The sequence below is a fragment of the Drosophila novamexicana genome, unplaced genomic scaffold, assembly GCF_003285875.2.
Source record: "Drosophila novamexicana strain 15010-1031.04,08,12 unplaced genomic scaffold, DnovRS2.1 tig00000485-arrow-pilon, whole genome shotgun sequence".
Classification (NCBI taxonomy): Eukaryota; Metazoa; Arthropoda; class Insecta; order Diptera; family Drosophilidae; genus Drosophila; species Drosophila novamexicana.
In genome coordinates this window covers 1,203,260-1,219,890 of record NW_020824808.1, presented here as the reverse complement: position 1 = coordinate 1,219,890, position 16,631 = coordinate 1,203,260, and the positions used below count along the sequence as shown (strand labels likewise).

Genomic DNA, 16,631 nt, shown 5'->3' with positions numbered 1-16,631 from the left:
AACCGTGACGTCTGAAAAACGATTGGCAGCACTTTTAGCCCATTTCCGGCAGCTCTCTTTCTTTCTTCGTTCTTCTTATTAAATAGAGGACGGCATCTGCATTTGCAGAAAAATTAAAACCATTTATTGGGATTAAAAATCAGCGAAAATGGTGAGAAAGTGTATTTAAGTGTTGCTAGGGTCGCCGTCAACTGCAAAACGCGTCGTTTTACAGTCCTTAAACGCGAAAAACATGGAAAATATGCTACAAAACTTCGTCCTAACCTCCACGTGTTGGCAGTGTGCGGCGGCCGCGCGACGTTGACAACGCTGCGTGACTGTTTTGATTTATAATTGAACAAATTATTTTCGATTGTGCTTGCAGAGCTTAGGCAACGCCAGGCCATTGGTCTCCGTGTACACGGAAAAGAATGAGGCAGTCAAGGAGAAGAACATCTGCCTGCCAGCGGTATTCAAGGCACCCATCCGTCCGGATGTGGTCAACGAGGTGCACCAGCTGATGCGCCGGAACAACCGTCAGCCCTATGCCGTCAGCGAACTGGCGGGTAAGTGCATCAATCGCGCGTATTTGTTTGTAAACAAGTTTATATATCTCATTAATTCCAGGTCACCAGACCTCCGCCGAATCCTGGGGTACTGGCCGTGCCGTTGCACGTATCCCTCGTGTGCGTGGTGGTGGTACTCATCGTTCCGGCCAGGGTGCCTTTGGCAACATGTGCCGTGGTGGTCGCATGTTCGCACCAACCAAGACCTTCCGTCGCTGGCACCGCAAGGTGAATGTTAACCAGCGCCGTTATGCTCTGGTGTCGGCTATTGCTGCCTCCGGTGTGCCAGCGTTGGTGCAGTCTAAGGGACACGTTATCGATGGCGTTTCCGAGTTCCCATTGGTTGTCTCCGATGAGGTGCAGAAGCTGCAGAAGACCAAGCAGGCTGTTGTCTTCTTGCGCCGCCTGAAGGTCTGGGCCGATATCCAGAAGGTGTGTACACAATAACTGCCTAATGTGGTTAATTTGCAGCAATGTATACGTAAACGGAATGCCTATGATTTGTATTTCGTTTACCTGCTCCCCGGAGCAGTAATCATAATGCGTTGCTAGATCAAATGCCCTCCTAGGCGTTACGATTGTAGCCTGATCCAAAGCTACAACCGTTTGCAGTGGAGGGCAACATATAGATCGTTTCGTATTGAGCGATTGATGCTAAATTTCAAATCCATTGCAGGTGTACAAGTCGCAGCGCTTCCGTGCTGGCCGTGGTACCATGCGCGACCGTCGCCGCATTGCCCGTCGTGGCCCACTTGTTGTCTACCACAAGGATGAGGGTCTGCGCAAGGCGTTCCGCAACATCCCCGGCATTGAGACCATCAGTGTGGATAAACTGAACTTGCTGAAATTGGCTCCAGGCGGTCATGTTGGTCGTTTTGTCATCTGGACCGAGTCGGCATTCTCGCGCCTGAACGATCTGTTCGGCACCTGGAAGAAGCCATCCACTCTGAAGAAGGGTTATAATCTGCCCCAGCCTAAGATGGCCAACACAGATCTGTCGCGCCTCTTGAAATCCGAGGAGATCCGTAAAGTGCTGCGTGATCCACGCAAGCATGTGTTCCGTCGCGTGCGCCGCCTCAATCCCTTGTCTAATGTGCGTCAACTGATCAAGTTGAACCCATATGCTGAGGTGCTCAAGCGTCGTGCCGCCCTGGCCGCTGAGAAGCGTACCGTGGCCAAGGTATTGGCCAAGGCTAAGAAACAGAACGTCGAGCTGGCCAAGTCGCACTTTGCCAATGTCGCCACAAAGGCTGCTGCCAATCGCGCTAAGCTGTTGGCCGCTCGCAAGAAGAAGGTTGCCGCCAAGAAACCAGCGGCCAAGAAGTAACTGATTTACTTTCCACGTAATAGCCGACTACAAAACACACTCTTTTTATATAATAAATAACAAAAGTTGTATGAATTTTATTCATAATACAGTGCGAAAGTAATATCTATATTAAACTATTTAGTCTTAGGCCATTAGTTGTTGCTCTTTTTGCTGCCTCGTGTTTGCCTCTCTCTCTCTCCCTTGCGATGTTCTCTTTAATGATGCCCTCTCTTTTGCTGAGCGCGTCAGCTGATAACATTTAGTCGCTGCCTATCGATGCTCTTATCGGCTGTGCTTTTGTCGCTCGTGAAATGCTGCTGATGATGATCTTCGGCATGCGCTACGTTTATATTTTGTATGTGCCCACATTTGTTGTCGCACGTTAATTGGCATTTAATTAAACAGCAACGATTGCAAGCGTGTTTATTCCGCAGTGAACGCTCGAGTCGAGCAGTCGTATCAATTCCGCGTTCTGTGTGTTGCCTTTTGCAATTGGCGAGCAAAAAAAGAAAGGGAAAAGAAAAACAACCAATAACAAAGGAGCCGGCAACAATGGCCAGTACGAAGCAATAAGCACAAAGGAAAGGACAAAAGTCCACTTGAACAGTGTCAGTGCCAAAAAAGACACAACAATTGTGCTAGTGTTTAATGCACAATTAAAAAACAAATAAATACTAATAATAAAGCGTGTGTTATCAAGATTCATGCGTAAAACACAAAAAAGAATAAAACAAAATTAAAATAAACCAAAACGCGCAGAATCCAAATCATACGATACTTTATAATATTCACAACGTTGTCTCGCGAATTACGGGTCGCGACATCGACAATGTCTGGTTATATAGAGTAGAACGCAATATAGGGAGAGGCGAGACGAGACGAGTCGAGCGCATCTGTACATACACATAGCAGCAGCAGCAAGCAGACGTAAACAGTCATAGCCAGAGCGAGAGCAGGAGGCGCTCTCTCCATGCGCGTCGTATTTTTCCGCAAAGATTGCGGCCACGAGAGGCAAAGTACATACATATCTGCCAGCAGCATCAACATTATACTAGAGCCGCATTATTGGGTGCCATCTGATTAGCGGGCCACCATTGCAAAGACCCCGCACTTTGGAAGCCAGAGTTCGAGATTTTTTTTTTGTTTTGGATACACCTTCGCCAGTCCAGCCATGTTGACGAGCGTTTTGAACTTTGCCCAATGCGTGGCGGAAATTTCCTTGCTTGGCGGCATCGAAATCGCATCGGTTGCACTTATTGTCTACTACGTTTTTGCTAAAACTAGGTAAGTACATATCGGTGGGCATGGAAGCCAGAGAAATCATGCGGCGACGACAGTGGTTCTGCCGGCAACAGCAGCATCTGTCGGGTTCAATTTATGACGCCGACAAGCAGCTGTACATACACCACACAAGCATATGCAGACTCACACAAATACATGCATGCGCATGCATACATGCACATACATACAGTGGTGGCTTCCAAATTAGTATGGTTCTATTCAAGCCATGATTTCAATCTGCGAAAAATTCAAATTTTTCATTATGGCATTTGTTTATAAAATAAAATAAAATTCATTATTATTTCAACTCGTTTAGGGCTTCTACATTAAGTATGTATAAAGTGCCTAAAAACAGTAAAAAATAAATAAAAGAGTTGTCACAAAAATAATTTTAGCTTCAACTAAAAACATGCTGTCAGTTTAATTTTCTAACAATTCCTATCTGTCTCAAATCTACTTTCTCTGATCTCAATGCGAAAATGACTTAAATGGATTTATGCAATATGCATTTAACGGTCAAAATAAAATATGTTTTAACGCGATCGAATGGCCTTCAGATAAGGAATATGTCCGCTTTAAAAATATGTATATCGATAAAAAGGAAAAAAAACAAGGGAAAACATATTAAATTCTACTTTTTCAAATGATAACAAACTGATACGAATCTTAATACCAAGACGTATTTAAAACATAGACATTTCCGAATCATTTTTGATTAGCTATTCGATCGACCATCCCTCAACACAATTTTATCGATAAAGTTGTAAATCTGTAGTTTCTACAATTTAACAGTCAAAGTTGTAATGCCACTGGCCAATTTCTAAAGTTTTAGGATCAATACAAAAATCTTGCTTCTAACAGCGTGTAATTCAAGTTCGTTATAGTTATACCAACTGCAATAAGTTTACTTATTTACATATATGCATGTATGTATGTGCTGTACTTATGTAAATTGGTGGCCAAAAGCGCCGTTATTTTTAGACACACAAACAACCAAACAGAGCGAAGTAATGAACATATGTATGTAGCATGTAGTTGTTGCTGCATCGCTTGAGTTATGCAGCGCACGCGAAATGAGCTTTCGATTCTGTTCTACGGCAGGTGGATGAGCTTCAAGTAACGCCCACCGGCAGCGTGCACTCTGCGCTTTTGAGCTGCTTCTTTGTTTGTGTCGCGCGCGCAATTTACAAATTCTGCGTGGTCGAACGTGCCGTTTTGCATAGCGCTTATCAAGCACGTGTCGTTGTGCGCGAAGGAAGAGCATCAGTTTGTCGGTATGCTAGTTCTAAGGATGCGCAAAGGTCATTTGCATTCTCGCTTTCTCAACGCTGACGCAAGCTCAAGTTTTTCTATTACTTTTTGCATGCACTCGCGCCTGCCTCCCACAACGCCGCTATGACGCTTTCTGCCCTCTCTACTCTCTCTTTCTGATAAGCAGAGCAACTCGTTCGATCGTTTGGCAACAATTATCGTAATTGAAAATCGCACATACGAATGGACGCACACAAATATGTATTAAATGAGCAGCTAATTAACTGATTGGCGTTTTGCTATTGTTATTTTAAGTGCACACCTTTAATCGGGCGATAAACCTAATCTGCATTAATTGAGCCCAAACAGTACAAAGCTCATTTCATAATTTGAGCCGATTGATGTTTTGCTACAATGGAGTCAAGAAGAAATTGTTAAATGCTATTCGAGGCGATTACTGTTTCAAAATATCAGGCAATAAGCGATTAAACAATAAACAAAGTGACAATGCATGTGTCAACCAAGTACAGTAAACTCTCGCAAATTAGAACGCTTTGAGTTCAAAGTTGATTCTCTTTGTTGGAAGCTCTGCCGGAAGCTCTTTCAGTGATAACAATTATGAAAAATGTATGACTATAAATAGTTCTAACAATGTTTGTGCCATAAAAGCTCTCGTCCGCCATAAAATATGTTGAAAAAGTTGCAAAAGCTCTGGAAACCATTTATTTGTATTATATTTGGCATAGGCAAACTTATATATTTTTGGTAAAAACAAAAAAAATGAATTGCTTTAAATTTTCTTGTCGATTTAGTGACAGCTTTTATTGATTAAAAAGATTTGGTGCAAAAAAGAATTGCGCAGGGTTTTCAAAACATAAAATTTTAAATATAACCATTAAACAATTGAAACAATAAGAGCTTTAGATTCACAGCATATAATCCATTGGAAATGTCAATTGCTAGACTCTGAACAATTGTAATCTCTTCCAGCTTTTATTTCGTTCCGATCATTGTATTCGTGCATGCTCATACAAATATTTACGTATATACAAATCTACGTAGTTTTCAGCACTTGAGCCGCTTATACTAAAAACTTTCCATAACATGAGTAACGGAAACTACGAATTTATTATTCATATATTCACGAAACATCTGACTTTACACGTTCCTTAATTAAAAGTGAGTCGTTCATCAAATGTATATATAAATAAACTGTTTTATTTCTTCTTAAATTTCAATAGTTTTGGTTTCCTACCCTTTCGCCTCTTTTTCACAGACTTCCTAGTTGACGTTGTTGAGGTCGCCTGTGAAAGTAACTTATTGAATTCCTCCAGGAGATAGCTATCGCTCATCTCAATTTCCGAATCAGTAGGCGTCGTGTCTGTGGTGCTAAATGAGGGTGTGCGGGGGCGGCACATCATGCGTGCCGTGCTCGAGATATCAGTGGAGCTTAAGCTAGTATCGGGCAGCAATTCCTCTTCGCGACGTTCATGATAGTCTATATAGTCGCGCAACTCGGCGATGCGCTTCGTTTCCGTTTCATTTTGCTCCAGCAATTGTTCCTGCAGCTTTCTGTAGCCCTGCAGCTTGCGCTTCTTTTTGGCCATGCGCGCCTTCTGCTTGTAGAAGTTCGTATAGTGAATGATACGCTGTTTACTTTGAAACTTGCTAATGGTCTGATACATTCTAAAAAAGATGATGGGATCCAAAAAATAGTTGGCAACATTGCTGGGCATATCGTGTGTTATTGTGACGGCACTTAAGCTGCGATTGCAGACGGGACACTTTCGGTCGCCATCAGTTGATTTGGGCATGCAGCTAGCGCAGATTATGTGATGGCATCGAGTTAGCTTAAATTTTATATCAGGCTTAGAATCCCGCTTGCTAAAGCAATTATTACAGTATATGGGAAGCATAATCAAACTTATTTTAAATACACAACTCACGGATTTCATGCAACTATCTGGCAACACATTTAGGTTCGAGATGAAGGACGTCCTTGCCACTCTGTTGTGTTATATCAATACAATTCGCTTGGTACAAAGTTCAAAAGGCTTTGTTTTTGTGGACAACTAATAACTTATCAGGCAAGCGTATATACAATTATATATATATACGCTGGGTTAGTGAACTTTATAAAATACATACATATTTAAAAATTGGACTACAGACTGTATGAGGTGCTTTCAGTGGGGCAGCCAAGAATTTTATTGCTTTATTGCGTGCTACTGATTCGATAACAGCTACCAGTTATTTATTTAATTGAATACAGGAGGCCTGCCAATACATAATGCAAAGATGGTGAATTATTGTTAATTTACACACATAAATTTCTTTGTTTACAGAGCTCCCGCAATTATCGCCCGTTTATTTCCCAATCTAAATCTAAGCTATCGTTCATCGTTGGGAAAGTTCAACACCATTGGCAACGACATACTGTTCACGCTTCGTGCATCAAATGTAAGTTTACGTCGCTTATCAAATCGCATGCACATTCAATAACCTTAGAATACGTAACGCTATTTTGATGCACAATACAAACATACATATGTACGCGGCGCAAAGCTGATAAGCTATTCATTCAGTAAAGCACAACGTACACATGCATACATAACATGTAGCGCCAGCGATGCCATTTGATATTTGCGCGAAGTTGCCATCTTTACTATTTCTTTGTTGTTGTCCGACTCGATAGTCTCGCACTCAAATCGATATACTTTAGAAAAGCTAGACGAAAGTTATCGCTCACCGCATTTGGTTGCCGGCGCTTTGCTCAATGAAATGTGATTTTTATACAAAAGAAACCATATATAGGTGAATCTCTTAATTTTAATTACAATGAATGAGTTCCAGGCGCGAGGCTGGTTTGAGGTAAGCTTTTTTCTAGTTAGACATGCGTGCATATGTGTGTATTACGTATTTACGCATTTGCGCGGGCAAATTGCATCACTTATGTACAGATATGTGCATACATACATTTGTGTATATATATTTGGATATAAATATATAGATTTAATTTTACTGTCGTTTGTACAGGAGCCGAAAGCCCAAAACTTTGTGGACCATGGCGTTGGCACCCAGAACATGTTACAGCTAACGCCACATGCGGGCTTAAAGCCATTCAAAAGCGTTTTTGACTGGGGCAGTATATTCCCCTATGTGGCTCAGGTTGTGCGCAGCGAGAAGTTTGATTACCGCCAGGTGAGTACACGTCTTTGGGACACATTTACAATCACAATTAACGTCTCATTATCTTAACACTATCAGGTCACTGAAATTGTGCAAAAAGATGTCGTTTTAAAACATGCCATTAAACAGGCCGCCGAGCAAACTCTACGTGAGCAACGCTACGCCAAAAATGGACATCGACTGCTCGCGCGTAGCATTAGCGGTGATCAGGATGAGGAGGAGGACGCCAAGGTGGGCATATCATATCAGAAGATACTGTCTAAGCAAGAACAACGCGCCTTCACAATACTCAAGGAAATGGGCTCCACTTTAAACAATACGTTGCTAGCGATTACCTCCTGGCTGCTCTATAAACTCTTGCCATGCTTTCTGTCCGGCGTTGTGACAAATACGAAACAAATTGAAATGCTGCAGAATGCTTCAAAGCGCTCACCGGACACACCGCTGATATTCGTGCCGCTGCATCGCAGCCATTTGGACTATATTATGGTCACTTTCATTCTGACCAATAATGATATACGCAGTCCACTTGTGGCTGCTGGCAATAATCTGCAGATACCAGTGTTTGGCTCACTTCTTCGCGGCCTGGGCGCCTTCTTCATCAAGCGGAAAATCGATCCCGTTGAGGGAAAGAAGGATGTGCTCTATCGCGCAGCGCTTCATTTGTATTTAACGCACGCTCTCAAACAGGGTCACAATGTTGAATTTTTCATCGAGGGCGGACGTACGCGCACGGGAAAGCCTTGCATGCCCAAGGGCGGCATACTATCTGTGATTGTGAATGCCTTCATGGATGGCAGCATACCGGACGCCCTGCTGGTGCCCGTTTCCGTAAACTATGAGCGTCTGGTCGATGGTAATTTCGTGTGTGAACAAAAGGGGGAAAAGAAGGTACCTGAATCGTTCAGGAAGGCCATTTCAGGCATTTGGAAAGCACTCAACTCAAACTATGGACTGATGCGCATAGATTTTAATGAACCCTATTCAATACGCGAGCTCGTCAACTCGTACAATAAAATTGCACGCGAAGATGGCAGCTCAAAGGTGTACAAGCCAGCAGCCAGGTACATTGTAATCACGATTCGTATGTAAATTTGTAAATTTTATATATTTCATTTTGAGAAAACAGGACGCTGCAGCACAATCAATCAACGTCATCCTTATACGGAACTGATGTGGTTTGCGAGGAGCAGCGCAATCTTATAGAGAGCATCTCGAGACAGGTAGTTTTTGACTGTGCGGCAGCCACGTCGGTTATGTCGACCAATGCTTTGGCCTTTTTGCTGCTCACACGCTACCGCAAAGGCGCCGAAGAGCAGCTCATTGCCGCTGCGCTGGATGATCTGCGGAATTCGCTGTCTGGTTGCAAAGATTTGGGTTTTTCGGGCGAATCGGCGCACATTGTGGCCTATGCTTGCGATCTGCTGGGGACAGGTAAACAAAATCAAAACGACCTTGTTTTTATGTATATATTCAAACATTTCACAGAGCTGGTAACACGCACACGCGACGAGAATGGCCACATGTTTATTCGCGCGGTGCCCTCGGTGGAGAGCTTCATTGAGTTGGCTTACTATTCAAACATGTTAACTCCCCACTTTGCACTCAGCTCCATATTGTTGACCACATTTCATGCGCTCCTGCCAGAACCCAATTTGTCCGACAAAGATGCTAATCAAACAGTTGGTGTTTCGCAGAAAAAACTAATTGAGACAGCGCTGGAAAACTGTCTGGTCTATCGCTACGAATTTATACTAAACAAGCCCACGCAAGTATTGGAGGCTATGCTCTTTAAACAGCTGGAAGAGCTGCTCATCAATGGTTGCCTGCGCAGAAATGAGGTTATTTATATTCTTATATATTATATATCGAAAGATGCTGATAATGTATATATTTGTAGGTGCAAGAATCAGAACATATTGCGGAGACACGTCGCTTGGCACGTAGATTGGCCTATGATTTGAATGAAAATGATGATAATGATGAGGACTATCTGCATGAGTCGCATGAGGATGCTGAGTTGTTGCTGCTGGCCAGAGATACACTCGAGCAGCAGCGGCACATTTGCGAAGTGCTAGCACCGTTTGCATCAACATATCTGACTGTAGCCCAATCGCTGCAAATTTTACATCGGAGCGCAATGCTGGAGTCTGAGTTTATCAGTTTCGTTATCAACGATCTTACCAACAAAGTAAAGCGTGGCAGCTGTGCATACGGTAAGCGCTGATAAGTAATTTAAATAGCGAGGTAAGCTCATTTGTATTTTCCTTCCAGCTGAAAGCATCTCAACGGACTCTGTGCGCAATTGCTTGAAATTGTTTGAGAAATGGTCTGTGATTGAGGTATGCAACCAGCGTGGCATGCGTCTGATCTCGCTTAACACACTTTACGAAATGTCATGTGAATCGCTCAACACCATTGTTAAGAAGATTGAAGCCGTTGTGCCAAAGTTCAATGCGGGTCACTTTAGCCAGAAACAATTGAACGACCCGCCGTCTGCTTAAGCAATATGCTTTTGTTTTCATATATAATTTTTTCTTTACGTTTGGCACTAGTTTCTCTATTGCTCTCGTTACAAAGTAGTTAAATCTACTTAAGATTAAAGTGCATACTCTTAGATCTAACAGTAAGACGTAATATATATCTTTAGTTCTTTAGTCGTACGAATACGAGTTATGCCAATGCCAAAGAGCTTCCTACATTTTTACCGTAGGTTAGCTAAGCGACTAAACCAAAACTGGAACAAAATATGTATAATTGAATGCATATATATGTGCATACATATGTAAATAAGCATATTTTTTATGGGCAGATGTTGAAGCAACTATATCTAAACTTATAAATATAATTTCAACCAAATAATGAACTGATTTGATAATGAAATAAAATTTTTGTAAAACAACGAAACTAAATTCTTGTTGCAACGCCTTCTTGTTTTATTGTTTTTCATATGAATTGATAAATTTAAAAATCTTTCCTAAAAAATAAATATTTTTACCCTTGTGCGAATATTATAATTTTTCATTACATCTTCGGCAACACAAAGTACACCTATTCTTAGCCTTTATCAATAGCCGATACAATATAGCCATGTCCGTCTGTTTTTATGCAAACTCAGTTTGAAATTATAAAACTTTGCATAGTTCAGTATTTCTTCTCTAAATTATATAGCTGCCATAGGAACGCACGGCCAAAAAGATGACTTGAGCAAACCTTGCATTTTTGGTTTCACTGTGCTTATGTACAAGCCATACCTTAACAACATCGGACAACTATATCATGTGAGTTTTTGAATTGAATAACTTTTTTTTTTTGAGATATTTTTACCACCAATTACGACCTGAATAGTCTCCTCGCATAATAGTAAGGCTGAATACCATAATTATAAAAGGCTATTTAATCTTCTGCGTGCCGAAGAAAGTCTTACATTCTTTTTTTTTTGTTTTGTTCCTTTTTTCTTTTTATAAAATTCATACTTAAGCATAACAAACAATAAATATATATGTAAATATAGAAGCGTCCATTATCCGGCAATATTCAGATTTTTATATAAACAAAATGATAATCAATAAGCAACAGAGATGTCACAAAAAAATAAACTATATTCCTCTCAATTAAACTACGGCTCTTTGCTAGCAGGAGCAGCATCCGATGGTTGCTCCGTGGGGGGCACATTGTCTACGCTCATGTGCTTAGATTTGGACTTTCTCGCAGCTTTCTTCTTGGGTGCGCCGACATGGATGCGAATGCCCTTGTGGCGTGGTAATTGCTTGATCTTCGTCTCCTGTTGGTAAATTGATGTTTATGCAGTTATGAACATTTTTCTTCAAATAGATGCCTACCTTGACCTCCTCATCCTTCAGCTTGCCGCCAATCTCGCCAGAACAACGCTTGGCGCCACAGAAGCAAGCTTTCTTTCCATTATTCATGAGATCATCCCACAGATAATTGAACGTCAGCTCAGTATTCTAAAGGAATTTAAGTGTCAAATTCTTTTTTTATTATTGGGTTAGCATATTCCTTACCTCTGGTATGTCCTTAATGGCAAACAGTCCCACGCGGTTAATGCAATTTACAGTCCACTTTTGGGTCGCACAGTTAGGTTCACACGAGTGGTTCATAAAACGAGCAAGATTTCCTTTGGGTCCCGCATCAATGATGAAATCTTTTTCGACTCCCAGAAAATAAAAGTTCTCGTCACGATCGCGGGTCTTTTGTGCCATTCGACGCTGAAACTCCGCATGATTGATTACCTCGCCCACATACTCAATGATAAAGTCACCCTCGGCGATAGGTTCACGGCACACTAAGCCAAAGCCGCGCTCGTTCATGTAGACGACCTCGAGACGTGGCGATTTACGCAGTTCGAATAATTGATTCTCGCATTGACGCCCAGCATGACAGTAATCAGGATGGCATTCGTGAAAAAGCATGCGATTAAGGCAACCCGATTCGGGACCGCAGGGATGTTCGCTGCCTGGTTTGCATTCGCAAATGTTGAGATCCTCTTCGTTGTAGACGAAACGAACTGGCGGTACGGGTTTGTTGGCCTTGATCTTAATGTACGGCGGCGGATAGAGCTTGTTACCGCTAAACCGACCAATGGCCTGCTCTTGCCGCTTGTCCTTGATGATCTTCAGAAAACGCGTGGCCTCCTCCACGCCGGCCGTGTAGCGTTTGGACATTAGCGACTTGCTCTTGTAGCCATCACCAGTGTCGCCCTCAATATAAAGATAGACGCGTCGACGCGATATCCACCCATGATCGTTGGTGCCAAAGAAACGCACCACAAAATCGTTGGCGCCATGTGGCTTCTTGAGTATGTTGCTGGGAATCTCGGTGGGCGGCAGAATGATGGACGGCCACCAGCGGAAATTATTGAATTTGGCCCAAACTATCTCGCCATACAATGGCAATCGTCCGCTTTCGCACTCCTCACAGATATAGCTCTCATTGGTCTTGATTGGAATGTTACGGCAGTGAGCGTGCACCGCAATGGGACAGGTCTCGCAACAGACGAGCTCACCGCCACGCACACAGATGTAGCACCACAACACATTTAAATTGGCATCTGCCTTGGCAATGTTGTGTCTGGGACAGATCAGATGCGTGACGGTTAGCATGCGCGAACCGGCTGGAATGCAACGTGAATCCTGATGATAAGTGGCCGGGCACTTTACGCACTTGGTCAGCTTGGCGCTGCCCAGCTGCTGGTATTTGCCGCTGGGATCATCTGAGACGCATGTGTGACACACATGCATGGGACAGCGCGTGGATGAGTTGCTTATGCTCGCTTGCGGCCAATATTTGCAGCAGCTGGCATGAAACTTATTGCTGCACATGGGCTGACAGCAGAGTATTAGCTTGTTGCTGACAAGCGGCTCCTCAACCTCTGATATTGCTGTCGCTGATGCAACGGATTCTTTGTGCGGTGACGGAGGCGGCGAGCTGGCTGGCAATTGCTCCTGATGGCATATGCAGCATGCATTCGATTTGCCACTGGCGCACTCGTGACATACAAGCGGCTCCTTGTCCTGCTCCTGCTTAATCTCGTCGCCAGTTATGTGCTTAACTAGCGTCGACGTTGTTGTCGGCTCCACTTCTGAAACGGGCGAGGAACTGGTCAGCGGTTCAGGAGCCTTGCTTGGTGCCGCTCCGATTGTCTTTGGACCCTTCTTTGCTTTAGTATTTACAGTTCTTTGTTGCTCCAAGCAAGTGGCATGCAACCAACTGTTGCAGTTAACCGAACAGCGCTGTATATCGCCGCCCGGCTCGTAGCAGTACTTGCACACAGGCTCCCGATTAAGCCCGCGGAACAGATACTTGCGGTCCAGCTGCAGTATATCCTCAACCACCTCATCAATGGGTCGGCCGATGGGTTTTCTAACCTTGGGATTGTCCGAGAGATGACGCTCCGGCTGCATAGACTCGGGCGTCGATATCTGTGCGGGTGCAGCTGTGCTGGGCGTCACAACTGGGGTTATACTGCGTCTCAGCATCATGGTCTTTAGACGATTCGAGAGCCGCTTTATTGTGCCAACGCCACGACCACGTTCCGAGCCCAAGCGAGCCGAACCCAAAAGTTCTGATTCACCACTGGCCAGATCGCGCTCCAGCTCACGCAACTGAAGCTGCTTTAGTGACCAAATATTGCGCACCACTGCCAGAAGCACCTTCTCAACCTTCTCCTCTTGCCGATGCACCATGACGTACTCTTTGATTGCATCGAACAGCTGCCCAAACTCGGGATTTTTATAGTTAACCAAATCGGGTGATATTGGCTTCTCATCGTGAGGCTCAGGCAGAGGTGTGTAACCAGCTGGTGCCTCTAAGCTGCCACTGAGCTTCCGCCGTTTCGCACGTTTTTGGTGGTTGTGTTTGACCGGCGAAAAGGCCGGACTAAATGGCGAGGAGGAACGTTCGCGCTTCAAAGGCACTGGCTGTGAAAGCTGTGATTTAGCAAGCAGATTATCCGTGGAATCATACAGGCTGCTGCCCACATCGGAGGTGTCCTGCCGCACAGACTTTGTGTATTTGCGCTTTTCCTTGTTGTGGGTGCTGCAAGGAACAAAAATACAATTTTTAGCAAGGAAGAAAAGTTATCTACGGGATTAGGATAAGTGTGCGTTTTACGGCTCGCACGGACCAATTGTGAAATAAGAATTGAGTATATTTTTTAAAGAGTGCTTCTGCGATTAGTGTGTTACCATTAACCATGTAACTGACAAGCTGATACCCTGTACCCAGCTCTGTGACATACATTCGATTTTAGATCTTCATACAAACTGTGCACAGTATGAAAAAAATGCAATAACTTCAAAGTTCCGATCTACAGTATACAAAAATCTATATGCCAAAATTTGTGTCAAATTTCTATTGTAGACGATATTTGCTCAAAAAGTAAGGCTCAATGATAATGTAGAGGTTGACTAATTATTTATGTGGGGATGCCTTCTTTTTCCTGTTCTATACATATGCAGCCTTCTGAATGGGTACAGGGTATACAAATATTTAATAGCTTATCGACCAGTTCTACTTACATAGTATTCTCGTAGATTTCATAGAACTTTTGCATGCGTTCAGCATAGGGCAGCTGGCCAACAATGTTCGCCTCCTCGATGGCCTGGCGCCATACAATTAGCTTATTTTGTTTCGCTGTCATTTGGCGATACTTGAGGCTTCTGGGGCCATACTTAATGCGCGCTTCCTCGCGCAGCTCCTCGAATGCTTTGAGGCCGGCAAAGGGCAACAGATTCTCCGACTTTATCCAATTGTGCCGGCCATTGTCAGCAAAGAAACGCACATGCACCTGTATGGGCACAGGCGCTCCGGGCGCACTGTCCGTTGACTTCCGCTGCGGATGAGTGTGTGGATTGCCAACAATTTGACCCAACTGATCGGGACAGACCATGCAGGGCCAATAGCAATAGGTGAACAGCTTGCCCCAGTATAGATCACCCACCTGATAGGTGGGCCAGCCCGAATCGGTGACTATTGACGAGCCCTTGGCGCTATCTAAACTAATTGATGATGGCGACTTCATCGATTGTTCGCTATTATTTGCGGGCTCTATGTCTGGTGGGGATTTTAATACTTCTATTTCGGTTGAGGTCGCTGTGGGCAGTGCGAACATGGATTCTACTTGGCTTTCCTCAATATCCTTTTGCTCAGCTGTCTTGAGCTCGGTTTTAACATGTATTTGCTCATCAGCCTCGAATATTTTGTGGGCGGCGTCCTCCTCAGTTAGCTCAACCTTGATTGATATCTCAGGCTTGTCAGTTGCTAACGTTGGGCCAATTTCAATTGTTGCCTGTTTCTGGTGCGGTTGCTCATCTTTAGTAAGGTGTTCACTAGTTTCCTTTGCCGTAACCTCCGCAGGCGCTTCTTTAGGGTGTTTTTTCTTTGGCTTCGAGTCGCGCTTCAGTTTCCGTTTAAGCTGTTTGCGTGTTGGCTGCACCATTGTCACATCCTCGGCATCAGCTTCGAAGCCCGTGCTGTTGGGCGAGTTAGCGCCATTCTTAATGAGCAGCTTATCAATGGGACTCAAATACGCACCACTCGCCAGCATGTGCATGCTCGCGAGCAAGGTTTTTGGTGATGCGACATCGCTGTCCCCATCTCTGTTTGGCGTAAGCGCGTGATTACGTCGACGTGTTGTGCGCACTTTGTCAACGCTGTCGGGTACTGTTGGCGAGTTGGCATTGGGATAACCAATGTATTTGGGGCTCAAGTTTGATTGCAAATTGATCAAGTCGCGCTTCCCTGCAGTGATACATTAGCATTGATAAATCATTTGGATTCGTATCTACTTACTGTTTAAGGTTTTGACTCGATGCCTTCCTCTTGCTGCTGGCGGCGTTTGCTGCTGATCTGTTGTGTTGTGATGTTCATATTCAGTGAATTGCTCACTACTATCGGTTGCCGACTCGGCGTCGTTTATACAATTTCGGAGCAGCAGATTTCCGGGAAAGCGTTGAATCGCGTTTGGTTGGGAGAGAGTACCATCCGCATCAGTTTTCACCACAGACGGTGCGACGGTGCCTGCGGTCGCATTGTCCGTAGCTTCTGTAGATGTATGAACTACACCAGCATCCTGCATTTCTGTGTGTGTATTATTTGCACTTAACTTCATTACAATAATTACTTAATTATTCAGATTGCGAAGAGCAAGCGCACAATTATTACCAAGCATACCAAGCGCTTGCTTGCGCCAAATTTTTATGCAGAGTTGCAATAGCAGACAGCTGTGGGCACCCCAATACATTAACATTTACCGCAAGTAATTACAAGCGCGCTTTAATGTTATGCTGAAAAGTCCGCGGCTGGTGCGTTTCAGTTTTGCAAGATGGTAAATGATTATATTAAGACAGTCTGATGCAAAGCGTTCTGTACTATAGTTAAAAATAAAATGGTTGGCTTTGGCAACGGTTATTGTAAATGAAGAATGGTGTTAAATGCTGCATTTAAATTTAACAGCTGCTGAGCAACTGTAAATAATAACAGAGTCATAACAGCACAGCTGTTGCTTAACATTTGAATTAGTATCGATACGCTTA

General features: G+C 43.7%; 4 protein-coding genes across 4 annotated transcripts; 2 read left to right on the top strand and 2 right to left on the bottom strand.

Moving 5' to 3' along the window:
• The first annotated feature begins 57 nt into the window (after positions 1–57).
• On the top strand, positions 58–1,959 carry LOC115761383 (60S ribosomal protein L4). The gene is made up of 4 exons (XM_030703136.1): positions 58–151; positions 365–545; positions 607–977; positions 1,222–1,959. Exons 1-4 carry the CDS (start codon positions 149–151, stop codon positions 1,870–1,872), a joined length of 1,206 nt encoding a protein of 401 aa, XP_030558996.1. The 5' UTR covers positions 58–148; the 3' UTR covers positions 1,873–1,959.
• A 324-nt stretch (positions 1,960–2,283) lies between these two features.
• LOC115761381 (glycerol-3-phosphate acyltransferase 1, mitochondrial) lies at positions 2,284–10,479 on the top strand. The gene is made up of 8 exons (XM_030703133.1): positions 2,284–3,138; positions 6,732–6,846; positions 7,423–7,587; positions 7,654–8,639; positions 8,705–9,009; positions 9,064–9,416; positions 9,476–9,791; positions 9,850–10,479. The coding sequence occupies exons 1-8, from the start codon at positions 3,026–3,028 to the stop codon at positions 10,077–10,079; spliced, it is 2,583 nt and encodes an 860-aa protein (XP_030558993.1). The 5' UTR covers positions 2,284–3,025; the 3' UTR covers positions 10,080–10,479.
• LOC115761385 (RING finger protein nenya) lies at positions 5,249–6,724 on the bottom strand. Its single transcript, XM_030703138.1, has one exon. The coding sequence runs from the start codon at positions 6,339–6,341 to the stop codon at positions 5,604–5,606; it is 738 nt and encodes a 245-aa protein (XP_030558998.1). The 5' UTR covers positions 6,342–6,724; the 3' UTR covers positions 5,249–5,603.
• A 93-nt stretch (positions 10,480–10,572) lies between the features above and the next one.
• On the bottom strand, positions 10,573–16,267 carry LOC115761380 (probable histone-lysine N-methyltransferase Mes-4). The gene is made up of 5 exons (XM_030703131.1): positions 15,889–16,267; positions 14,616–15,837; positions 11,601–14,133; positions 11,418–11,543; positions 10,573–11,359 (listed from the first exon to the last, which is right to left on the bottom strand). The coding sequence occupies exons 1-5, from the start codon at positions 16,205–16,207 to the stop codon at positions 11,195–11,197; spliced, it is 4,365 nt and encodes a 1,454-aa protein (XP_030558991.1). The 5' UTR covers positions 16,208–16,267; the 3' UTR covers positions 10,573–11,194.
• Positions 16,268–16,631: the final 364 nt, after the last annotated feature.

What these genes read in the sequence shown, in the direction of transcription:
- LOC115761383 (XM_030703136.1), top strand. An exon ending in TGCCGTCAGCGAACTGGCGG is followed by an intron (nt 546 to 606) that starts GTAAGTGCATCA and finishes CATTAATTCCAG; the next exon opens with GTCACCAGACCTCCGCCGAA. An exon ending in TCTGGGCCGATATCCAGAAG is followed by an intron (nt 978 to 1,221) that starts GTGTGTACACAA and finishes AATCCATTGCAG; the next exon opens with GTGTACAAGTCGCAGCGCTT.
- LOC115761381 (XM_030703133.1), top strand. Translation starts at nt 3,026, where the DNA reads ATGTTGACGAGCGTTTTGAACTTTGCCCAATGCGTGGCGGAAATTTCC. An exon ending in TCACGCTTCGTGCATCAAAT is followed by an intron (nt 6,847 to 7,422) that starts GTAAGTTTACGT and finishes TCGTTTGTACAG; the next exon opens with GAGCCGAAAGCCCAAAACTT. An exon ending in GCGTGGCAGCTGTGCATACG is followed by an intron (nt 9,792 to 9,849) that starts GTAAGCGCTGAT and finishes TTTTCCTTCCAG; the next exon opens with CTGAAAGCATCTCAACGGAC.
- LOC115761380 (XM_030703131.1), bottom strand. Translation starts at nt 16,207, where the DNA reads ATGAAGTTAAGTGCAAATAATACACACACAGAAATGCAGGATGCTGGT. An exon ending in TCGAGTCAAAACCTTAAACA is followed by an intron (nt 15,838 to 15,888) that starts GTAAGTAGATAC and finishes GTATCACTGCAG; the next exon opens with GGAAGCGCGACTTGATCAAT. An exon ending in TGAAGGATGAGGAGGTCAAG is followed by an intron (nt 11,360 to 11,417) that starts GTAGGCATCTAT and finishes ATTTACCAACAG; the next exon opens with GAGACGAAGATCAAGCAATT.
- LOC115761385 (XM_030703138.1), bottom strand. Translation starts at nt 6,341, where the DNA reads ATGAAATCCGTGAGTTGTGTATTTAAAATAAGTTTGATTATGCTTCCC.